Genomic DNA, 24,666 nt, shown 5'->3' on the forward strand with positions numbered 1-24,666 from the left:
TTACTTGCTTCATTTTGCAAACAGAAACCCTTGAGCCTTTGCATACCAGACTTTCTTCCTTCCCAAAACCCTAAAGTATTTCCTAGCTTTCTTGCTCAGTCATCCATGGCAGACCAGTCTCCACAACCATCTTCTTCACCCTCATCGCCCTCAAAAACCCACTCACTGTACGAGAGGCTGCAGTCCATGCAACAAACCGCCGTCTTGCCGTCCAGCCACAAACCATCCCTCGAGTCGCCGAAAAACCTCGACGAAAGCCTGTAGTAGCCTACCACTCCAATTTAAAGGGGATAGAGCTCAGAAAGTTCCCCATTCCCAACATTGTTCTCTTAAAGTGAAAAGAAGAGAAGAGACGATAAGGGGGAGTATACTCAGCAACATGGAGAAAGAAGGAGGACTGCTCGAAACTGGGGTTATGTACTAGCCACTGCCTTTGGAGGAGGAGATAGAGAAAGCATCAAGGAGAAGCGCTCTGACAATCTTGGATCCTAAGGAAACTGCTAATGTAGAATCCTATGAGGGACCCATCAGGGTCGCTTTGGAGGAAGCGGTGGCGGAGAAGTAGCCTGCAGTGGCTGAAGAGAAGAAGAAGAAGAAGAAGAAGAAGAAGAAGATCAAATAGAAGAGTGCTGAAAGAGATTAGGAAGCCCATCCAATCAAGAAGAAAAAAGGAGGACGGATGAGAAGAAGGAACGCAGGCGGGAGGAGAGGCGCCTGAAGAAGGAGGAAGAGAGGAGAAAGAGGGCTGAGAACCCAGAATTGGACGGAGAATCCACCTCCGTAAGGGGGGATAAAGGGGAGTCAGCGCAACTGAGAGAATCAGTGCAACCTGAAACACTGCAAACGGTTGCGACTGACGAAGGAGAAGATGTAGAAGTCACCCCTTTGATGCGGCGTCGCAAGAAGAATGCGTCGCAAGAGTCAACCATTGACCCTCCAATTTTGATAGATGCATTAGAAGAGTAGGGGAGGAGAAGAAAGGAGGAAGAAGAGAAGCAGGAGAAAATGTTGCTAGCACAGCTCATCATCGTAGAAGGTAGTCGAAGAAGAAAATTACGAGATGAGGAAGTGCGCCGCAACAATGAGATTTCGGCAGAAGAAGAAAGGAAAAGGCTTGAAAAGGAACAACGCATTTTGCTGGCCTCCGAGCAGTTTGAAAAAGAATTTGAAGAAGAAGTGAGAGAAGAGGCAGAAGAAGAAAGGAAGAAGAAGAAAGAGAAGGAGAAGAAACGTCGAGCAAACGTTCAGCGCTTAAGAGAGAAGAAGGGCAAGGAACTTGCTGAACGGGAGAATGAGGAACAACGCAAGGAGAGGGAAAGGAAACAAAAGCAAAAATCCCGCCTTGCGTTAATCAAAGAAAAGGGCAAAGCAGTTTTGTAGGGAGACCGCGTTGGCTAAGGGCCGTCTATTGAAGAAGAGAGAAAACGATGATATGCTGATGGAGATGGGATTTTTCCCCATGCCAACGCCACTACAGACCTGATTACAAGCGGTGTACTGGAGCACGAATGGGAAACATTTTGCTAGTGCCCAGCCATCGTCATTCCAAAGTTAGTGCATGACTTCTACAACAGATGGCTACATGGCACCAAGGATGTGGTGACCATAAAAGGGAAAATGGTGTCTTTCAATGAAAGGACATCAATGAATTATACTTAATGAAGAGCAACCCAGATGCACTGGGTAATAAAATCAATGATGACCTACTGAAGAGCAGAGAGAAGATGCGCTACAAACATTAACGTAACTGGGCACTAAGTGGACAGTTTCATTAAAAGGCATCAGAACGCTGGCATCTAAGACACTGCTTCCCGAGGCGCGGCTTTGGGTATATTTTGTAAAACGACGACTCATCCCAACTTCCCATTACAAAACAATTTGGAGGGATCGAGTCATGGTCGCATATTGCATTACGCGCGACATTCCAATCGATGTGGGCCAGTTGATCGCAAGACAAATTCGAGGTTTTGTGGGGCATATAAGAGGTTAGTATTTCTTCCCGTGGACGGTTTCAAGCTTATGCCTATCATTGGGTGTAGGTATTGATGAAGAGCCAATGCTGAAAGTTCATGGCCTCATAAACGTCAAAATTTTGAGGTTGCTCCTCAAAGATTCCCCACACTACCCCGAGCTCCCATTGAAGAGGCCCGTCAAAAAAATTAAATGCGCTGCAGCAACCCAAGCCAAAGAAACAGTGCAAAGATGACAAAGGAAAGGGGAAAGTCCAAGACTCACCAACGCAAGAACCAGAACCCTTTGCCTTTGATAATTCACCCTCCAATCTCTCCCGCATAACCTTCTTATTCACTTCCCGAGCATTTCACCAACCTTCTCCTTGCCCCTGATTCTCTAATCGCATATCCAGTGGCTCCATCCCCACCTTCATCATCACCACCGCAACTTCCCCTTCCACTGCTGCATGTTGATGACCCATGCGATCTGGGTGAAGGCACTTCTGCCCAACCCCAAAACGTCGATGGCGAAACATCGCAGGCACAACCCAGCATTGCTTCCTTAGCTACTAAACTAGCCGATATGCGAACCCTTCTTGCCCAACAACAAGAACTTTTCTCCCAACAATAGGCCTTCTTCTGCCAAAGAATAGATGCAGTAAACGAGCGAGTAGAAGATTTACAACGCAATGCTGCCATGACAAGGCAGGTGGTGATCAATATTCAACGCAACATCTATACGATCCACCTGAACCAAAGGCAACTAGCGGAGCGCAACCATGAGTACTTTAACTTCTTGACAGCATATCTTCATGGTCCCATGGTGTCTCTACATCTCCAACAGCATCTACACTTCGAAGAAGCTCCTCGCGTACCTCACCAAAATCCTCCACCAAAACCTCTTCCTCCTCAACAACTTCACATTTTTTTATTATTGCAGTCATTCTTTTATTTTTAATTTCATTCATTATTTTTCTATGTATAGAAACTCATGCTTTGATTCTTTGTATATGATAAAATTTGCGTATTGCATTAATTATAATTCCTTGCATACTTAGTTAATTTTTAATACAACTAAGTAGCAATTCTTTCAAGTACGCAATAGCCTCTTCTTAATCATCCTTTGTCATTATTTGCGATATTCTTGATCTTTTATTTTACGTTATTATTGCGCTGCCATGATGTATAATATACATACACTTAGTAATATTTCCCACACTTTGTATTTTCTAACTAACACTTGGTTAATTCGTAGCTATAGCAATGTTTTACCTTTTATCCTTCAAAATTCTGCTCAAACCTTCTTTTTGAAATTTTGTCTAAGTGTTTGTCTATTCTATCCAAACAACACAATAAGGACCTTGCGCATCTCTAAATTTGGAGGTGGGGAAGGTCTGAGCAGATGAGATCAAGTGATGCGGTCATTAAGAAAAATACATTCATTATTCCCATGACCATTTCCATTAAAAAAAAAAATCATATACACTCCAATGTCAGCGCAAGGGAAAATCTCAAAAGCAATCCCAACCTGATAAGAGTTAAGTTGTGAAAGGAGTCTGCTCGTAGTTAGATGTTCGCATGACACTCGTGGGAGCAAGCCAAAATGAAGGTGGGTTTCCAAGAACAACACAATATGAAAAGAGAAAAAGGAAAAAAAGGAAAAAAAATAAAAGAAACAAGAGATAACTCCTCTGAAATTCAAGAGTTAAAATTGAGATTGGCACACAATCGTAGTTGGATGTTCGCATGACACCCATGGGAACAAGCCAAAACGAAGGGTGTAACCATGATCAATAGTCTCTAATAAATGACGCAAAGTTTGACCACCGTATCCAGACGCATCAAGTTGTTTTGACAAGAAGAGGTAAACATTCTTTTTGAAACTAGAAAGGCACTTTTGAGCAGAAATTTGTGGTATAGAAGAATAAAGTAGGGCTTTGTTAGGAATTATCAAGGATAGAAAGAAATTGCGCTGTTAAGTAATGTTGCTTAGGTGGAGCATTCAAAGCAACCAATCAATGCAAAATTTAGGATAGAAATTGAGCAATATTGCCTTAGTAAAAGATATCTTGAGAACAAGATATATCTAAATTTGGGGGTGTGATAACTTGTAGAAATACAAGTTATTTATACTGTTTTATTTAGATATTGTGGCCAAAAGAAAGGAAAGTTGTGTCAATTGTATAGAAATTAGCTAAGAAATACGAGAATTATAAATTTTCATCAATACACCCACTGACACCATTGCGATGGTAGAAAAGGATATTTCAAGTCTGTTTTGCAGGAAATCAAGTCACCGCATGCGTTCAAGGCTCAAGATAAAAATAACAATGCATCTAAGTTGCATTGCACCCATCATTTAGAAATGAATAGACGATGAACGCAATGACGGTGCATGAGACAATCGATCAAGAGCGATGCGATCAACACAATCTCAACCGCATGCGGTAATAAAAAACAATACCACATGAGGGCAAACGATCGAAGATGTAAAAAGCAACGCAATTGAGGAGGATTCTGACGCGTGTACAGCTGACCGATGTGCATTTCTGACGGTATTGATTGCGTAATAGAAGAAATATTCACTCCACCATTTCTGAAACTGCCTTAACAATAAAGTGGGGACACCAAGTCAGAGAGTCAAAGCTTAGCCTATAAATAGCTCCGGCCATTCCACTGAAAAGGGATGCTTGAATACGAAGAAAAGTGTATATACTGATCTGAGGGAGAGACTAGTTGAGCGACTAATCAGAGTATATCCGGGAAGAATTAAGAGACAAGGCCGAGAGGTGAGTCTCCGGACAAAGAATCCTTTCGACCCCCGCCGTTGATGCTCTGTACGAAGGTCACCACTACCAGACGAGTAAGCCTGAGAGGGAAGCTCTTCTGTTCATCTATTCCACACGCCGGCAAGTAAAACCACCGTCTAAATCTGTGTCAAGACGTTGACACTCTTCTGTGTTTGTTTCTATCTCTTCATCATCACTTGTATTCATCTTCTTAGTCTATCATTCACACCATGTATCAGACGCTTAATCTTAGTATTGAATGTTATGATCATTTCCATTATCATTTCTATGTCTATTTTCGTTCACCCACAATCCATTTTCTCCATGACGTTTTCTTAATCCCATGGGTAATTAGCAAGAATTAAACAAGTAAATTAATTGGGTTAAGGAAATAATTAAGTTTAGTCAAGGCATGCTAGACAACATCTTCACATGTGAGAGCAGAAGTGAAGATGTCATTCCGCCTATCGAGAGAGGGTTGGAAGAATGTGTTAACTAAAGCAAGAAGTACTTCTAGAGATGGAAGCAACCTTGCGTTCACCACGTTCATCCCTGTTTCACCATAGAGATATGGGAACACGGCCGATCACCGAGAGATATACGCCAAGGGAAAGCGGAGCCTTAGTTACATCTTTAACGCAATTAACAAACTTGCGACGTTTGTACTAATTATTCTTGCCCCTTCTGATTCATCCATAAAGACTTGCCATCGCATACCACGATCCTTTGTATAAACTTCACAGTCAGTCTCGAACTCAATATCATGTATATCTTGTATCTTGTATCTTGCATCACATTAGCTTAGGCTTATTTTCATCGCAATTTATTTTATTAACGCAACTTTAGTTTATTTGCACAATTTTACTTTACCGCAATTTACTTTCCTGTACAAACACACAATCTTTATTAATTGTAAAAACCGATCGCATATATCGCAAATGTAACACATTAATGACAACAATCCCTGTGTTCAACCTCGGATTACTCTGAGAAACTTGCATTGGAATTATACTTGGTTTCAGTACAAGGAAACTTGTGACAATGCATAGCATACTACAAGCATTTCATTAATAACGCATACATCTAGAAGTAGTATCGCATAAAGTGTAAATAAGCATAACACAGAATCCACACTCCATCTCCATCTTTCCAAGTCAACAAGTTTATGGCAACATGAGCTTGTATGATTCACATTCATATTTTTCCATATCCATATAATGCTTATTTAGAGAACATTAAGATTACATCATTGCGTTACAAGTTTATGGCATCGTTGCCAGGGACATGAGCTTGTAGCACATTATCTATCAACACAGTGCCTGCATAACAAGGAATTAAAATTTTAGAGTTACAAGTTTATGGCGCCGTTGTCGAGATTGGTAACGGTTAATGTTGAGTACTTTTGTAGTCTGTGCAAGACAGATCTCTTTGTACTGGCTGTTTATCGCGAAGAGCAGTCTGACGGTTTATGAGTACTGGAGTGATCCAGAAATTCTAAGCTGACCCAAAGATCAGGTGTATTTTTCGCGTAGGAGCACATCAGAACCAGATTGAGCGCCAGAATTTCAAGACCTACAGTTACGGAGAATACAAGGTTTGAGAGATTGCAATGCATTCTCCATAACTGGTGTGATTCCCGAAGGAAGTAGATCATATCTCTCTCCGTATACATTGTGGGATGAGACCAGGAGGAGAACAATGTCTGTGAAGACATTGTGCAGACAAGCTTGATCGCCTGCGGAGGTGTGGATTGCGTTCATCATGGAAAACTATCTTCCGGTCCATATCTCTGAATTCTATGTTTACATGCTTTCTTAATTCCTGTCTTTATTGCTTTATGAACTTTGTCATTTATTGCCTCATTTAATTTGTTTTTATGACTTTATGAATTTATGCTTCAGTTAATTCTCTTCATTTATTTCCCTGCTCTCTTAATTTCTTTAACTTTTCTGTCATAAATGTGTTATTCTTAAAACTCGGTGAATGATTGTTTGATAAGAAAAGAATTACTACCGCAAGGTCCTTGTGACTTGCGTTGATGAATAATAATAATAATAATAATGATAGTTACAAAAATAATAAAACAATCAACATCTGGTATGCATTGCGATGATGGGTGCATCTTGTACCAACAAGATACACTTTGCGTTCATCCAACTCAAATGTAGTGCGTTGAGGGGTGTGTTACGCCCGTATGTGTTCTTTGCCCGTCCATAGCGAAAATGCATTATGTTGAGGTAGTATTCCGCTGGTAGATATACCGTGCGCCCGTCCTCTGCAAAAATGCATTTGCGTTGATGAATTCATTGCGTTGATTCTTAACCTTGCGCCCATCCGAATAAAATACCAAAGAAAATTCTTTTTGCAAATTGAAAAGTCTAATCGCTTCAGCTTCCAAAGACATGATGAATCTGCAGACGAAAGGACGTACGGCTCTAACGACATAGAGGGAACGTTGGAAGTAGCTGGCTGGTTTCTTTTCGCCTGAGTAGAGACCCTATTGACACGAGCAGGACTAGTATTGTAACGACCCTACTTTCTTACATGTGTCTAGGATGCTACTTTATGCATGCATAGGCTTAACAATACATTTTTTTTTAAAAAAAAAAAAAAAAAAACAAGTAAATAAAAGAGGCGAAATTTTATTTAATTTAAATAATGCTCAAATAAGCAAATGTGAGAAAACATAAATAAATAATACCATTCAGGGTACCCCTAACCTAACTTTAAAATAAACAACAATTAAATAATCAAATAATAAAATCAATGAATCTCTCATAAGAGTCTAAAACGCCTAACTCCTAAACTAGACTCCAATATATGACACCTAAGTGCGGAAGCAGTAAATCGTCCAAATGGCCAGATCACAGATCTCTCTTGTCATTTGCCGGTCTATCGTTACCCTTACCTGAAAAACATAAAAAGAAAAGGGTGAGTATAAAAGTATACTCAATAAGCAGCCCACTACTGGGCCTACTCAGCGAGCTATTAGTCTTTCCATCGGACCCAAGTGCACAAGAGTATCATAGGTATAGGCATAGGCATCAAGGGCGAATCCGAAGGCACGCTTACATAAGTAGTGACCCCAAAGGTCACAAGCATAATATAAGTGGTGGTCCTAAAAAGTACACAGTATATAAGCATAGGGTGTGGGCCCGAAGGCTCACAACATGCGATGTACATAGCCCAATGGCAATACTAACAGTCACTAAAATCTCAAACAAAGATAAGCATGCAATAAAGGCCATGAATCATGCCACTAACAGTCATTAAAATTTCAAACAGACATAAGCATGCAAACAAGACCATTAATCATGCCAAGATCATCTAACAGTTCACAATCTGTCCATCATCAAACTTTATCACATTTTATTCATCCATCATACTTTGCGACAACATACAACATTGACATAGTAAGCTTTCAAAATTTTTCTTTTGACCAGCAGGCTTATAAAAAAACTTTTATTCCAACCTAGGAATCATTACGTAACACATGCTTGGGATTGAGGGCAAACCGGTAGTAAACCACTTAACTCGGGATATCGAACTGTCCCAAAATGAACCCTCACTCTGCTTGGAAACTTCCTTCACCACCACACGTTCCTGAAACCAACCACAAATTCTATGGGTAAAGATTAGCTTTGGCCCAAGAAATCCAAATGATGATGGGCTGCCCAAAGAAATCGAAACTTACCCCAAACAGAAAGATCAGACGGAACCACCACGATCCGACGGTAACCAGAACTGGTCGCACCAAGACTGATGAACGATGCTTAGGTTAGACTGGTGGCTAGCGGATTGGGAGGACGACGTGTCCCGGAGAGAAGCATGCGACTTCGATTCGTCGATCACCGCTTCGGGTCGACGGACCAGTTTGGGCACAGCTGGTTCACAATCGACGGCGGCTTCGGGTCGAAGAATGGTGGTTGGCGAACGCAGATTTGGTTGACGGTGAAGATGAAGCACGGCTGTGAGCGACTGGACCTATGGCAACTTCTCGCGCAGCTGGAAAAATGAGATCGACCAGAAAGGAAAAAGAAAAAAAAAAGACCTTTGGAGGGTGGCAGATGACTGGTTGGGAGAGAAGAGGAAGAATAAAGGTTTTCTTTTCTTTATTATTTTTTTCTACTGCACGCTTCCCAATGACCCTATTTAAAACAATTACTAAACCATTAACCCTACCTCTTTTTAGGAAAGGGTAAAACAACCACTTAATTAATTAGTTTTTTTTTAAAGAAAGAAGACCTAAATCTTGGCCTTTAAATAAAAGAAACACCCAAATGCACGATTTAATTTAAATCTTACCTAGATTTTGGGGCATTACAACATTTCCTCCTTAAGAAACTTTCGTCCTTGAAAGTTCTAGTCCTGAAAGAGCTCTGGATGCAATGTTCTCATCTCGTCCTCTCGCTCCCAAGTTGCTTCTTCATACTTATGATTCTACCACAGAACCTTCACCAGTGGCACCTCTTTGCTGCGCAAAACTTTCACCTCCCTGGCCACAATTTGGGCAGGCTTCTCCTCGTAACTCAAGTTTTCATTTAGCTGCAAGGGTTCAAAGTTCACCACATGAGATGGGTCTATTAAATACTTCCTCAGCATGGAGACATGAAAGACATTATGGACGCAGAGAGAGATAGTGGCAAGGCCAAATGGTAAGCCACAAGGCCGACTCGCTCTAAGATCTCGAATGGCCCTACAAAACATCAGCGTAACTTTTCTGTCTACTTTCTTAGTCTCAGGACACCCTTCATTGGCGCCACTTTCAGGAACACTTTGTCACCTACCTCGTACTCAAGATCTTTACGCCTAACATCAGCATAACTTTTCTGTCTACTTTGCGCTGCTAGCATTCGAACCCTAATCTTCTATATGGCTTCATTTGTCAACTCCACTAATTCAGTTCCCATCAGTTTCCTCTCCCCAATCTCACCCCAGCAACCAGGAGACCTGCAACCTCTACCATAAAGAGCTTCAAATGGCGACATGCCAATGGTAGCCTGATAGCTATTATTATAAGCAAACTCTGCCAAATGCAAGTATGTGTCCCAACCCCCTAAGAATTCCAACACACAAGCACGCAACATGTCCTCCAACGTCTAATTCAAACTTCTATTTCCCCATCAGTTTGGGGGTGGAAGGCTGTACTAAAGTTTAACCGCGACCCTAAGGTTGCCTGGAGGCTCTTCCAAAAATTGGAGGTGAAACGAGGGTCCCTATCGAACACAATTGATACTGGCACACCATACAATCTTATTATCTTCTTCATATATAGCTAAGCCTACTTATTCACCGCGTACGTGGGCTTCCTGGAATAAAATATGCCACCTTAGTGAGTCTGTCTATCACAACCCAAATCACTGAGAAACCCTTCGCTGTCCTGGGCAAACCCGTGATGAAATCTATAGCCACGCTCTCCCATTTCCATTCTGGCACATTCAATGGGTGTTGCAAGCCTACTATCTTCTGCCTCAGGGCCTTCACCTACTGACAGACTAAACACCTACTGATAGACTAAACATCTGCTGACATAGTCAACTATCTCCCTTTTCATATTGGGCCACCAGTAATACCGCTTCACATCTTGGCACATTTTGGTACTTCCTGGGTGCATCGAGAATAGAGAGTTGTGAGCTTCTGCAACAGTTCCCCCTTCAGGCCATCATCTGCTGAAACGCACAACCGTCTCTAATACAGAAGACCCTTGTCCACCGACACAAAAAATTCACTAGCCTGGCCCAACTCTACCTGATGAAATTTCTGAATCAGATTCGGATCACCCTGCTGTGAAACAATAATCCTCTGCCTCAAGGTTGGTTGCACTGTCAACTGAGCTAGCTGCGAAGTGACTTCCTCCACTGCCACCACACTCTCTGCTCGCTCCAGATCCTTACACAATTGAACTTTTTTAGTGATCAAGGGGACCGAATGAGCGACTTTTCGACTGAGTGCATCGGCTACCACATTCGCCTTGCTGGGTGGTAGAGGATCCCGCAGTCGTAATCCTTTACTAACTCAAGCCACCTGCGTTGCCTCATGTTTAACTCTTTTTGGGTGAAGAAGTATTTCAGACTCTTGTGGTAAGTGAAAATCTAGATCTTTTCCCCATACAAGTAGTGCCTCCAGATCTTCAAGGCAAACACCACCACTGCCAATTCCAAGTCGTGAGTGAGGTAGTTTCGCTCATGGTTTTTTAACTGGCGGGAGGCATAGGCAACCACTCTACCCTGTTGCATAAGCACACAACCCAAACCCTTCTTAGAAGCATCACTGTAGACCACAAAACTCCCGGAGCCATCTGGTACGGTAAGAACCGGTGCTGAAACCAACCTCTACTTAAGGTCCTGAAAATTGTCTTCACAATCTTTGCTCCAAACAAACGAAGCTTTCTTCCCAGTTCGCTGAGTCAACGGCTTGGCCATGCTAGAGAAATTCTCTACAAACCTACGAAAGTACCTAGCCAACCCCAGGAAACTGCACACCTCGCTGACCGTCGTAGGGTGATGCCAATTGGTAATGGCCTCAATCTTAGCTGGATCCACTGAAACCCCGTCCTTCCATACCACATGCCCCTTTCGAAGCCAGAACTCGCACTTAGAAAACTTTGCATACAGTTTGTTTTCCCTCAGCATTCCTAGGACCTTTCGAAGATGTTCCTCGTGTTCTGCCTCTGTCTTGGAGTAGACCAAGATGTTATCAATGAAAACAATTACAAAGGTGTCCAGAAGTCCAAAACACCCAGTTCATCAAATCCATGAATACTACTGGAGTATTGGTCAAACCAAAAGACATTACAATGAACTCGTAATGCCCGTATCTGGATTGGAACACAGTCTTCGGGATATCACTGTCCCTGATCCTCAGCTAATGGTAACATGACCGTAAGTCAATCTTGGAAAGTACAGTAACACCCTATCGCTGGTCAAACAGGTCATCGATCCTAGGAAGCGGGTACTTGTTCTTGATAGTCACTTTATTCAACTCCCTGTAGTCTATGCCTAAACGTAACAACCCATCCTTTTTCTTAACAAACAACACTGGTGCACCCCACGGAAAAATACTGGGTCGTATGAACCCTTTATCAAGTAGTTCCTGCAATTCGACCTTCAGTTCTTTTAATTCTGCCGAAGCCATTCTGTACGGAGCTTTGGATATAGGAATAGTGCCCGGATCCAATTCGATCGCAAAATCAATCTCCCTTGGTGGAGCCAATCCTGGAAGTTCTTCTGGAAATACATCGGAATAATCTCTCACAACTGGCTCAGAGGTTAGAGCAATCTCGGTTTCTCTTGTATCAACTACGCTAGCCAAGATACTCCAAACACCTTGGTTAATCAACCTTTTAGCCTTTACCGCTGAAATCACTTTGGGTAGAACTACCATCTCGACCCTCTTGAACTTAAAACTGGCTTCCCTAGGGGGGTTAAAATTCACCTCCTGACGAGAACAGTCTATACTAGCATGGTTAGTAGGTAACCAATCCATGCCCAGAATTACATCAAAGTCACACATATCTAATACTATTAGAGTTACATCAAGGGTGCGGTTCGCTATTTCCAACTGACACGCTTTTATCTTTTCACTTGCTATCCTAATTTCTCCTGATGGTGTAGACACTGATAAAACATAACCCAAGGGTTCTAAAACTAACATAGCATGCTTTACGAACAACAATGAAATGAAAGAGTGCGACGAGCAAGAGTCAAACAATGCCAAGGCATAGTGCCCCAAGATTAGGAGCGTGCATGTTACTACTATTCTCGAATGCTCATCTTTTCGATGACTGGTGGCATAGACCCTACCTGTTGCTGCTGTCGGCTTGAACTACCCTGATGCGAACTCAGAGGCTGACCCCCCGCACTTTCGGAACTACTACTAGGGCATTGGTCCGCCGTATGCCCTGTTTACTTACATCTTAAACAAGTCCCCGTGCCAATCAGACAGCGTCCCCAATGACGCTTCTCGCATGACTTGCACACCGATATTTCCCTCCAAACTTCTCTTGGAGTAGTAGCCTGTCGTTGGACGTACCTTCCCAACCTACTTGTAATCTGAACCTTCTGCGGAGGTCTCAGAGCTTTCTGTTCAACTTTTCTTTTCTGGTCGGGGGCCGGTTCCTTCGTCAAGGACTTCAGGAACTCTATCCCTGAAGAACAACCCACGCATGTTGTCACTCGGAAAGCTGTGGCGTAGGTGGGAGGCTCTAGAGCTTGCACAATACCTCGCACCTGTCCCGGAGTCCTTGCAAAAACCTTTCAGCCCTCTTTGCTTCAGTAGACATTAGGTCAGGGGCGAACCAAGATAATTTGTCAAACTCCTCCTCGTACTCTTCTACTGTCATGGTCTCCGGTTTCAAATTCATGAACTCAGCCTGCTTGTTGTACCTCACGTGAGTAGAGAAATACTTCTTGTAAAATCGCTCCTTGAACTGGTCCCACATGGCTTGGCCTCCACTGGCTTCTATCATTCTCTCAGTTGAACGCCACCAGCGCTTGGCATTATCGATGAGAACGAAAGCGACACACTGCAGCTTCTACTTCTCTGGACACCTTATGTACTGAAAAATCGCCTCCACAGTGGACAACTACAATTCTGCATTTGTGGGGTCTTTCAGGGACCCGTTAAACACCGAGGGATCATACTTCTTGAAATCCCTAGGTATCCGGCCTCCAAAGAAGGGCCTGTCACAGTCCGATTCGTGGCCTTATCTTCATTCTGAACTGGTGGTAATGGGACTAGCGAGGATAGCACCTGTTGTGACTGAGTGTGTTGAGCTATCTGTACAGCTACCATACCCCTTAGTTGTCTTACTACGGCCTGTGTGACGATATTCCCAATAGCTGCAGCCATAGCCGTATATTCTATTGGAATTTCTAAGGATGACGGTCCTAGCAGGGGCACAGTCGAAGCTTGAGGCCCGCTTCTTGGTCTAACCTTCTGCCAAGTTGACCCATAAGGATCACGAGGTGGCGGGTCCCGCACCTCTTGGCTCTGCACCTCAGGTTCTTGCATGTCAGGGTCCCATTCCCCAACTACTTTCTTACCTCGACTGCCCCTTCCTCTAGTTTGTGGTACCATACCTGGTAACCACACGTAACGCTTTAATAAACGCTAGCATAGTAAACCATCAAACGACTGCACAACAGGTAAGATTTCATACATTCCTAAAAGACTTTAAACAACATACCTGGTGATGACGAAAAATCCATTTGTGGCCATAAGGAACAGGTTGGACTCACGACAATCTATAGAATCTAAAACTTAAGCTCTGATACCAACTGTAACGACCCTACTTTCTTACATACTTCTAGGATACTACTTTATGCATGCATAGGCTTAGTAATACATTTTTTTTTAAAAAAAAAACAAATAAATAAAATAGATGAAATTTTATTTAATTTAAATAAGCAAAGGTGAGAAAACATAAATAAATAATAACAAATAAAAAAATATCGTTCGGGGTACCCTTAACTCAACTTTAAAATAAATAATAATCAAATAATAAAATAATAAAATCAATGAATCTCTCATAAGAGTCTAAAACACCTAACTTCTAAACCATACTCCAATACATGACACCTAAGTGCGGAAGCAGTAAATCGTCCAAATGGCTAGGTCACGAATCTCTCTTGTCATGCGCCGGTTTACCGTTACCCTTACTTGAAAAACATGAAAAGAAAAGGGTGAGTATAAAAGTCTACTCAATAAGCGGCCCACTACTGGGTCCACTCAGCGAGCTGTTAGTCTGTCCATTGAACCCAAGTGCACAAGAGCATCATAGACATAGGCATAGGCATTGACATAAGGGGCAAACCCGAAGGCATGCTTTCATAAGTAGTGACCCTAAAGGTCACAGGCATAACATAAATGGTGGTCCCAAAAAGGACACCGTACATAAACATAGGGTGTGGGACCGAAGGCTCACAACATGTGATGTGCATAGCCCAATGGCAATATTAACAGTCACTAAAATCTCAAACAGACATAAGCATGCAATCAAGGCCATGAATCATGCCACTAACAGTAATTAAAATCTCAAAAAGACATAAACACGCAAACAAGGCCATTAATCATGCCAAGATCATCCAACAATTCAAAATCTGTCCATCATCTAACTTTATCACATTTTATCCACCCATCACACTTTGCACAACATATAACATTGACATAGTAAGCTTTGAAAATTTTCCTTCTGACCAGCAGGCTTATCAAAAAAAATATTTTATTCCAATCTAGGAATCATTACGTAATGCATGCTTGGGATTGAGGGCAAACCAGTAGTAAACCACTTACCTCGGGATATTGAATTGTCCCAAAACGAATCCTCACTCTGCTTGGAAACTTCCTTCACCACCACATGTTCCTGAAACCAACCACAAATTCCATGAGTAAAGATTAGCTTTGGCCCAAGAAATCCAAATGACGATGGGCTGTCAAAAGGAACTGAAACTTACCCCAAATGGAAAGATCAGATGGAACCACCACGATCCGACAGTAACCAGAACTGGCCGCGCAAAGACTGATGGACGACCCTCGGGTTTAGACCAACGGTTGGCGGACGGGGAGGACGACGTGGCCCGGAGAGAAGGACGTGACTTCGGTTCGTCGATCTCCACTTCGGGTCGGCAGACCGGTTTGGGCGCAGCTGGTTCGCGATCGACGACAGCTTCGAGTCGACAGACAGGGAAGAATGGCGATTGGCAAATGCAGAATTGGTCGACGGCGAAGACGAAGCACAGCTGCAAGCGACTGGACCTGCGACAGCTCCTAGTGCGAGTGGAAGCAGGAGATCAGCCAGAAATGAAAAAGAAAAAAAAAAGACCTTTGAAGGGCGGCAGATGGCTGGTTGGGAAAGAAAAGGAAGAAGAAAGGTTTTCTTTTCTTTATTATTATTTTTCTACTGCACGCTTCCCAATGACCGTATTTAAAACAATTACCAAACCTTTAACCCTGACTCTTTTTAGGAAAGGGTAAAACAACCACTTAATTAATTATTTAAAAAAAATGAAGAAGAAGAAAACCTAAGCCTTGGCCTTTAAATAAAAGAAACACCTAAATGCACGATTTAATTTAAATCATACCTAGATTTTGGGGCGTTATAAATATCACCATTGTTCGAGGTGCTCTTAAAACCCTAGCCTGAAGCTTCCTTAGAAGCAGATTTCTTGGATCCATTCTCAGATGTCTCAAAGGAAGCATCGGTATTTACATTATCAACATCAAAAGCACCATCATCAAGTACAATTTTTCTTGATCGAAGCTTTGCGATAGTAATATCTGAAGGAACCGTGAGGTCCATTGCAGAAGTGAGATCGTTCCCAATTCCCAATTTTCACATAATACAAAATGACAGAGAAAATTTATGCAAACTAAAAAAAAATTATAGCATGCAATTGAAGGGGAACTTTAGGGTTAGAAAATAACATACCCTTGAAGAACAAAAACTTCACGTATTCCCTCGAACTGGTCACGAATAATTCGATGAGAACACCACCAATCGGAGCCTTATATTCTCTCCTGGGTAGAGAATTTGCAGGAAATGTGGGCTCTGCTTCTTTTGGAAGAGGGAAAGAAGTTTTTAGAGGGAAGAACTTTTTCTGGGAAAAATTGCGTTGGGGAATAAAAAAAAAAACTCACACAATGACCTTCTCACTGTGTTCTCTTCTGTGAAGAAGATGAAAAATGTCAAAGCCCCCAACTCCCCTTTCCATGATCAATTGAGGAGATAATTAAGGGGGAGAGAGTTACAACTCTCTCCTTAAAATTTTAATTTAAATTAAAATAAATTTAATTTAATAAATAAAACATATATATAATAACTAACTTATTATATAAATAAAACTATATGTTATATCAAATATAACATATAGCGTATAGTTTCGTTATATCAAATATAATATAATCTATAATTTTAATTCTTTCAATCAATCATGGTATTTAATATAAATCAAATCTATATTAAATTTAATTATATGAATCAAATTCACATAATTCATATTTGAATCATATTCAAATATTTATTTTCTCTCAAAATAAACTTTATATTATAATATATCAAATACATTATATTAATTATATCACATATAATTAATTCCCTCAATTAATTTGAACAATTCAAGTTAATCCAAAATTAATTCTCAATAATCCATGTTGAGCTACAAAGGGGACCTTATGGACCTGTAGATTGAAGCTCTAATGGTACTCAGATAATTAATTAAACTCTTTTAATTAAATTATCCAACATCCATTAACTGTCGGTCACTCCACTATAGATCAACAACTGCACTCTTTACATTATAGATATATTTTTGTGTCTATTAGATATAACCTGTTAACAGTGCAATGACCCTTCAAAAATTGCTCCTAAGTACAGTTGGGCCAAATTTACCATTTTGCCCCTATATTTACATCTAACTCCTTAAGTACTACTGATCCCTCTAATGAACAATAAGTCATAGTCCAATTATGACCAAATCCCTTTTGAGCCAAGAGAGGGTGTGGGGCTATATTGTTCAAGCCCCGGAATCAACACTTAAGGGAGTAATTTATCTACTTACCCCAAACATTAGGGAATGAGTGAATTTCGTCTTGTATAGTTGTGTTCCTAACTCCCCAATCAGACATATCCCTAAAATGGTAGAATTATGAGTCAGCAATCTAGCCACTCTCATCCATACAAATCAAAGGACTACCTTCATAGGCAAAAGTTTACAATTTACTTAGGATTTAGGTCATGTCACCTGTGGTCATCATGGTGAAATGTAAGTCTTTACTATTAACAGTGATATATAATGAGACTATTCATTTCATGGTTCGATCTTATACAAACCCTTTTATGGAGAACACTGATGCGTTTTTAATGCGATGAAATAATGGTGTAGAATGCGATGGAGGAATATGCGTTGTGCAAGCATGTTTTCTCAGCAAGATCCAAGTATAAATCCTACTGAGTTGCTTGGTAAGCCCAGCGTCGAACACAGGGACTAAGGAAAACAGTATGCGATGGTAAATTTTGATTACTTTGCAGTGACAATTAAATCAATGTGTTGGTTGGTTTGTTGTTTAAGGTATAAAGTATATGTGGTGTATTTGAGAAAAGAGTAATTATGCGAAAGATACAATGAGTATGCAGAGGAATAGGTTGAGAAAGTCTTTAGCTAGCGTTTCCTGAGAATGCATTCAAGCTATGCGATCATGCTACACTCATGCGACAGCAGTTCATTTTTCAATGCAAATGCGATAGCGCCTAGTTTTAGGACGCATGCGATGTATGCGATGATGTCTATAGAGCTTTTTTCTAAGTCTCTACTTCTTGCCTATGCGATGATGAATGATGCACATAGAGACAACGTGACCGCATACAATCATATCCCATCTCTAGGGTGCATGCGATGCGTTAATAGCAAACAAAACTTATTCTTAAGCTTCTATCTTTTGATTATACGGTTCTAATCTGACTCTCCCGAGCCTAGATTCTAATCTGGCTTTTCCAAGCCTAGATTCTATCCTTAGGCTACCCTTCTGAGTATCTCTAGAGGACGAATGATGCATACATAATACAAGATGATCGCATAAAGTGAAGATCCCAGGTTATGCTAGCTAAGTGCTTTTCAACCCATTCGACAGATTTAACTACCCATGCGTAATGTAAAGAGAGTGGACAGATATAAAGATGCAATGTCCATTTTTATAAATAAGTTTAGAATACAAACTGGTAATGGAAAAATAAGGGTAGAGAGCCTGGTAGCAATATCTTACTTCCCAAAGCTTTTACACTGAGTTCTCTATTCTGCCCAAAAGATGTTCTTGCTTCTGCAAGAGTTGGCCCTCTCTCTGTTTTCTACGCTTCTCGATACTCTTCCGAGTTCACCAGGATGATCTCTCGGTGTAATCTCCCTTCACTCGATTTCACCTTCTAAGTATGTAAAATCTAAGTATAAAGGGAAGAAGAACTTTAAAGCCTGAAAAGCAGAACCCCACTATCCGAACTCCTTAAACGAATGTGGCCTTCGGTATTTATAGAGCTTCAGGGTTAAGAACTTTTTCTCTCGAATGATTGCACTGAGGAGATGTCATTAATTCTCTGTCTGATGCGCCGAATATTTGTCATCGAAAAGTTGAGTATACTTGCTACAGTATGTCGTTAACAGCTTGTCAACTTAATTCAGAATCGACCGTCATCAGCTTTCTGTCCCATCATGATTTATTAAGCTTTCACCCAGATGTGCCCACCTTGATGTGTCGGCTCTATGCGGCCACCTTCTTGAGCAGATTTTCACGAACGCAAACGATCGTATAGCCTTGCAGTCGCAATCTCTTATGCGCTCGGAAGCTAATTTCCTTGGATCGCAATTCCACCTTGCATCAACGCATTTTCCTACATAAAATACATAAGTTAGTTGTTTTAATGCGATGGATGCATGCGATCGCAATGTTGAAAACTTAATGCTTTTGGACGCAATATTATATATTTTTATCGTCGCAATCCTGCATTGTTTTATATCTTTGTATTGTAATAACGAGTACTTCTGCCCGTTATCACACCCCCAAATTTAAAACAATGTTTTTCCTCAAGCATAGACTAAATATTTTCTTTAGAAAGTCGACCACTTTCTTCTTTCCTAGATTTCTCAAGGTTGCCTTATTCAAATCCTATGCACCAAAATCTTCTTAATTCTTATCCAGGTCTCTTCTTAAAATATTTCTAAAATTTAGGGACCGCAAGTTTAACCTTGAAAAAGACTTTACTAGATTCCAAGGTATCGCATGATTTCTTCCAAAAAAAAACTTTTTCAACTGGAGTATTTCCAAATGATTTTTATCCTTGCGTATTATAGACATATATTATTTTTTTTCTATGACCTTGCGCTGATCCAAGTGCCTAGCCTTCGTTTTGGCTTACCCCCACGTGTGTCATGTGGACATCCAACTACGAGCAAGGTGCTCTTCCTTAGTCTAAACTCATGCCCATTTGGCATCGGAGTTACGATCATTTATTTATGTGTTGGTCACGATTCCTACCTTCGTTTTGGCTTGTCCCTACGTGTGTCATGTGGATATCCAACTACGAGTAGGATCCGATCGTAACGTTATGATATATTTTTTTTGTGATGCCTAAAAATAGTAAGGTTGAAAAAGAATACCGCACCCCCAAATTCAAACGCAACAATGTCCTCATTGCTGAAAGATTGAAAGAAGTCATGCGATGCTCTTAAAAAGTTTCGTAAAAAGTCAGTTTGAAAGAAAGCTGGCAGACCACTAACTTCTAGAAATATTTCATGAGATGATTGTCCTAAAATTAAGTTGACTCTAGTATATACAAAAAAATAGAGGCATGTGTTTCATCATTGAAATCATAAGTGGCAAAGAGAAACAATACGGTACTAAAATAATCAATGTTAAATGATTGTGTCGACTAAAGAGGATGCGATGATAAAATTATCAAAGTTAAAATGATATGCGATAGAGTGAAATTTGGAATAAAAAAAAAAGTCAAGGAAAGATACATCCCCCCCCCCCCAATTTTCTCTTTCGCCCGCATTATTTGTGAACGCATCCTTCTTTGCGGCAAACTGCTCTCTTCAATTGCGGTGGTGGAATAAGCTAGTTGCGTCTTTCATGTAGCGCCTCCGCAATCGTTCACCCCGATCGTTGCAAAGAAAACATTGAGAGGGTCAAATAAAAAAAACAAAGCTAACAAAATTTTTCTCTTCCTTTTTTTTTATTATAAAGATGTAAATAAACGATAGTCGATATAAAAGAAGAGTAGTGAGAATTCATTAATCAATGGTAAGAAAAGGATACTCCAAAAGACTTGTGCCCCTGATGAATTTCTATCGCATGCCAACGCAAGGGCCGCTCGATTTTTCTTCATTCCGGATTTCTCAGGTCTACAGAGGTCTTTTCCCAATGAAAATCACCTCTGCAATATATCTTGACTCTTTGCCCGCTAAACTTGAATGTGCGGGTCCCTTTCTCATTGATCAATTCGACCACGCCATGCAAGAATACTTCTTTGATTATAAAGGGTACGGACCAACGTGACTTTCATTTGCCTGAAAAGAGTCGTAGCCGCGAATTGATAAGTATTGCAACTATAATAGGTTTTGTTTTTTGGATGATCATAATGTATATCCGGCTTGGGATAGTCGGATATGAGTGGTATACTAGGTTGTCACGACTTGTCATTTTGTAACTAAACCTAAGTTCACTTATTATAAGCTTAATCATCCTTTCAGGATCTATATACTTCCCTCATTGCCCTAGTAAGATGAAAATTGTTCAAGAGTTGTTTAAAGACAATTATTCCTCACTTTGGCAACGCTGCTTAACAATAATAGAAGGATAAAACAACAACCAGCGAACGTTAGACATTGCATTCGGTAATTGATGTCCTTCTGTCTCATTTACGAGAGTGACTTGGCGTGTCGTGAGAGTACTCCGATGGATAAAAGGACGTTCATGATTTTATGCAACATGATTAGAACAACGGGATGTTTGGAGCCAGGTAGATATGTTGGTATTGAAGAGATGGTGGCAATGTTCCTACATATTCTTGCGCATAATGTGAAGAATAGAGTAGTACGAACACATTTTTCGAGATTTAACGAGACGGTTTCAAGATATTTCAATGTAGTGCTTAGAGTAGTAATACAGCTACACACAGTGTTGTTGAAAACACTTGAACCAGTTACAAGTGCATGTATCAATGGACGATGGAAATGGTTTAAGGTAGAAAAAAGTTCTAGTGTCGTTCTATAAATGCATCCAAAATAAATTGTGTTGGCATCTTCTCGAATTTTCATGATTAAACAATTTGAACATAATTGTCTGGGGGCATTGGACGGCACGTATGTGAAAGTGAATGTCAGTGTCGTAGATCAACCACGATATAGGAAGCGGAAGGGGCAAATCGCCACCAAACGTTCTTGTGGTGTGTGACCCAAACAGAGAATTCATCTTTGTTATGCCAGGCTGGGAGGGCTTGGCCGCCGATCTAGGGTCCTGAGGGATGCAGTTGCGTGACCGCATGGATTAAGGGTTCCAAAAGGTATAAAAATCATTCATGTACATAAGCAACATTCAGTTACTCCATTAAATAGACATGTATTAAAATCCTTAAAATGGTACAGGATACTACTATCTATGCAATGCTGGCTACCCTAATGCTAAAGGATTTTTGGCTCCATATAGAAGGGAGCGCTACCATCTCTCAAACTGGCGTGGAGCAGGCAACACACCGACAACATCGGGAAAATTTTTCAACATGAAGCATTCGTCAGCAAGAAATATTATCGAGCGAGCATTCGGACTTCTTAAGGGTCGATGGGCAATTCTTAGGGGCAAATCCATCTACCTGATACAAGTCAAATGTCGAACGATAACTGCATGTTGCCTGATTCACAACTTAATCACAAAGGAGATGGGGATTGGTGCTTCACTTGATGATTCGTTGTACGATAATCCTGCGTCTACTGTTACGGAGGGAGAGAATATTGAATTTATTGAGACTTCAGACAAATGGACCAAATTTAGAGATGATTTGGTTGCCGAAAATTTTTCTCAATGGCAAAAATCATGATTTTTTTTTTAGGAAAGACATATTATCTATTTGTTGAACAATATTCCTATACTTCATTTATCTTGTGAATATTTTTAATTAGACTATTTCAATCAATGGTTTTAGTTTTTTATTTTATAACATGTCGCACGTAGCTATTTGTTAGATTCTTAAAGGATGTATATTTTTTCTACGTTAATTCCCCCAAAATTGTGCATATTATTTGCTTTAATTGCTAATTTTATAGGACTAAACGATCCCTGAAGCATTTTGAAGTCATTACAAGTAAATTGTACCAAAAAGATAAAAATGACCAAGAAAATCAACAAATTGAAGAGAATCGAGTAAACACATAGGAGAGCATCGAGTAAGGTTGTTGAAGCATCAACCATCGAGTATTTAGTAGAATACTGTCAAATAGCATCAAGTTAAGACTATCGAGTATCCAACCATCTTCCATCGAGTCATCGAATTTCGTTTTATTCATTTTCCATCAAGTTAAGGCAATCCAGTAAAGAGTATCCCGAGCGTCGAGGATCGAGTATTGACCGCTGAGTTTCGAGGAGCGAATATTAAACAAAAAAAACTTGATGCGCTCGTTCTTCATTCCGGATTTTAACACGATCCATCTGCGCACTTCGCGATGATTTCCTGCTAGTATAAATGAGTTCAGTTCACAGAAGACAGGAGAGGTATCATTTTTCAGAAAATCCATAGTTTTCTTGAGAGAAAAACTTAGAAGAAGAAAATTCCTTTTTTTAAGAGAAGGATTTTGATTTCCAAGAGCGATTCTTATAATTTTCTATGAAATTGAGTCGATTTGTACTCAGACTTGTATCAATATGCAATTGTCAATGGAATGCTTAAAGAACTTCAACCTCCATGATTAGGTAAATATTTTTCTTAGGGTAATATGTAATTAGGCATTTTCTTGAGATTTTTCTTGAATTTTCTTTCATGTAATTACTTTCTTTTGAATGTTCTTGCTGAGATTTAGAATAAAATTGATTAAGATTGAATTGATGAATCAAGATTAATCAATTTTTTAATGCAAAAATTACATGGTTCTATAACAAAATTGTAATTGTAGTTGCAAGAATTAGTAGTCTTGATAGAAAATGTGGACTTCTTTTCTTCTTTTCCTTAAAGAATCTATTAATTCAAAACATTCATGTAATCAATCTTGAATTTTGAGTGTTTTGATTTCAAGATTGGAATAGTTAAGAAAACCCATGAGTTTAATGCAATTTAGGGATTAGTTGTGAAATGTCTTTAAGAAGCAATTAAGACCTAGATTAGGGTTAATTGTGAAATTAGCCAATTAAGGCATTAGGAATTTATTCTTAATGAACTATTGAATAATCTAATTGTACGATTTCTTATTAAGTTAATGATAGAATTGACTAGTTATATTAAATCCCCAAGATTTCATTTCCATTAAATTTTATCTCACAATCTCTTTCTTTTTTCTCTCATCAATAAATTTTCTATATCAATTCTTGTCTTTTGCTTAGTTAGTTTCTTTTAGTTCTTAAAACAAACACCACCCCCCCCCCCCCCCCCATTTAATCTTTTGCATTTAGGAATTCAAATAGTCAATTTTTAGGACAATTATTTGTGATTCTCTTGGGATCGACCTCTTACTTCCACTATTACTACGTGTTAGTTCTGGTTATAGTTAGAGTACAAATAAATTTCATTTGTTTTGGATAGATAGAATTAACACACCTACTTTACACGAACACTGTTTAATTTTTAGTAATGTCTTTATGATGTATGCATGGATGAATTAGAATGGTAGACGATGGAAAATGATCGAAACATACATGGACACAAGTCGAGGATGCTAGGTTGGTCAATGCCCTAACCTCTTTGGTGGTGTCCGATTGGAATTCTGACAATGGGACCTTCCTGTCGGGATATCTATAACACTTGGAACGCATAATGGAGGAGAAGTTTTCAGGTGTGGCCTAAACCAGAACACTATCGAATGTAAGATTAGAAGTCTGAAGAAACAATATTCAGCGATAACAGAGATGTCAAATCAATCAGGGTTCGGATGGAACGAGGAGTTTAAGTGTGTTCAGGTGGAAAGGGAGATATTCGATGTCTGGGTTTGAGTAAGTTTTTTAAAATATTAAACAATGTACACCGAATATATTTTTGTATAATTTCTAATATCGATCCCATATACGAATGCAGAGTCATCCTAACGCGAAGGGATTGTGGAACAAGCCATTCCTCCATTATGATGAACTATCAAGTGTGTTTAGGAAGGATAGGGAAACCGGGTACTATTGCGAGCCATCAGTGGTGATGGCATCAAATTTGTGTCGAGAAATGGAAGACGAGATTTGGCTAAGGT

General features: G+C 40.1%; 1 protein-coding gene across 1 annotated transcript; it reads left to right on the forward strand.

Annotated features, from left to right (window-relative positions):
* The first annotated feature begins 21,184 nt into the window (after positions 1 to 21,184).
* Positions 21,185 to 22,322, forward strand: LOC120076083 (uncharacterized). The gene is made up of 2 exons (XM_039029863.1): positions 21,185 to 21,437; positions 21,874 to 22,322. Exons 1-2 carry the CDS (start codon positions 21,185 to 21,187, stop codon positions 22,320 to 22,322), a joined length of 702 nt encoding a protein of 233 aa, XP_038885791.1.
* The last annotated feature ends 2,344 nt before the right edge of the window (positions 22,323 to 24,666 follow it).

Source organism: Benincasa hispida, chromosome 4, assembly GCF_027475165.1.
Source record: "Benincasa hispida cultivar pf3 chromosome 4, pf3_genome.v1.1, whole genome shotgun sequence".
Classification (NCBI taxonomy): Eukaryota; Viridiplantae; Streptophyta; class Magnoliopsida; order Cucurbitales; family Cucurbitaceae; genus Benincasa; species Benincasa hispida.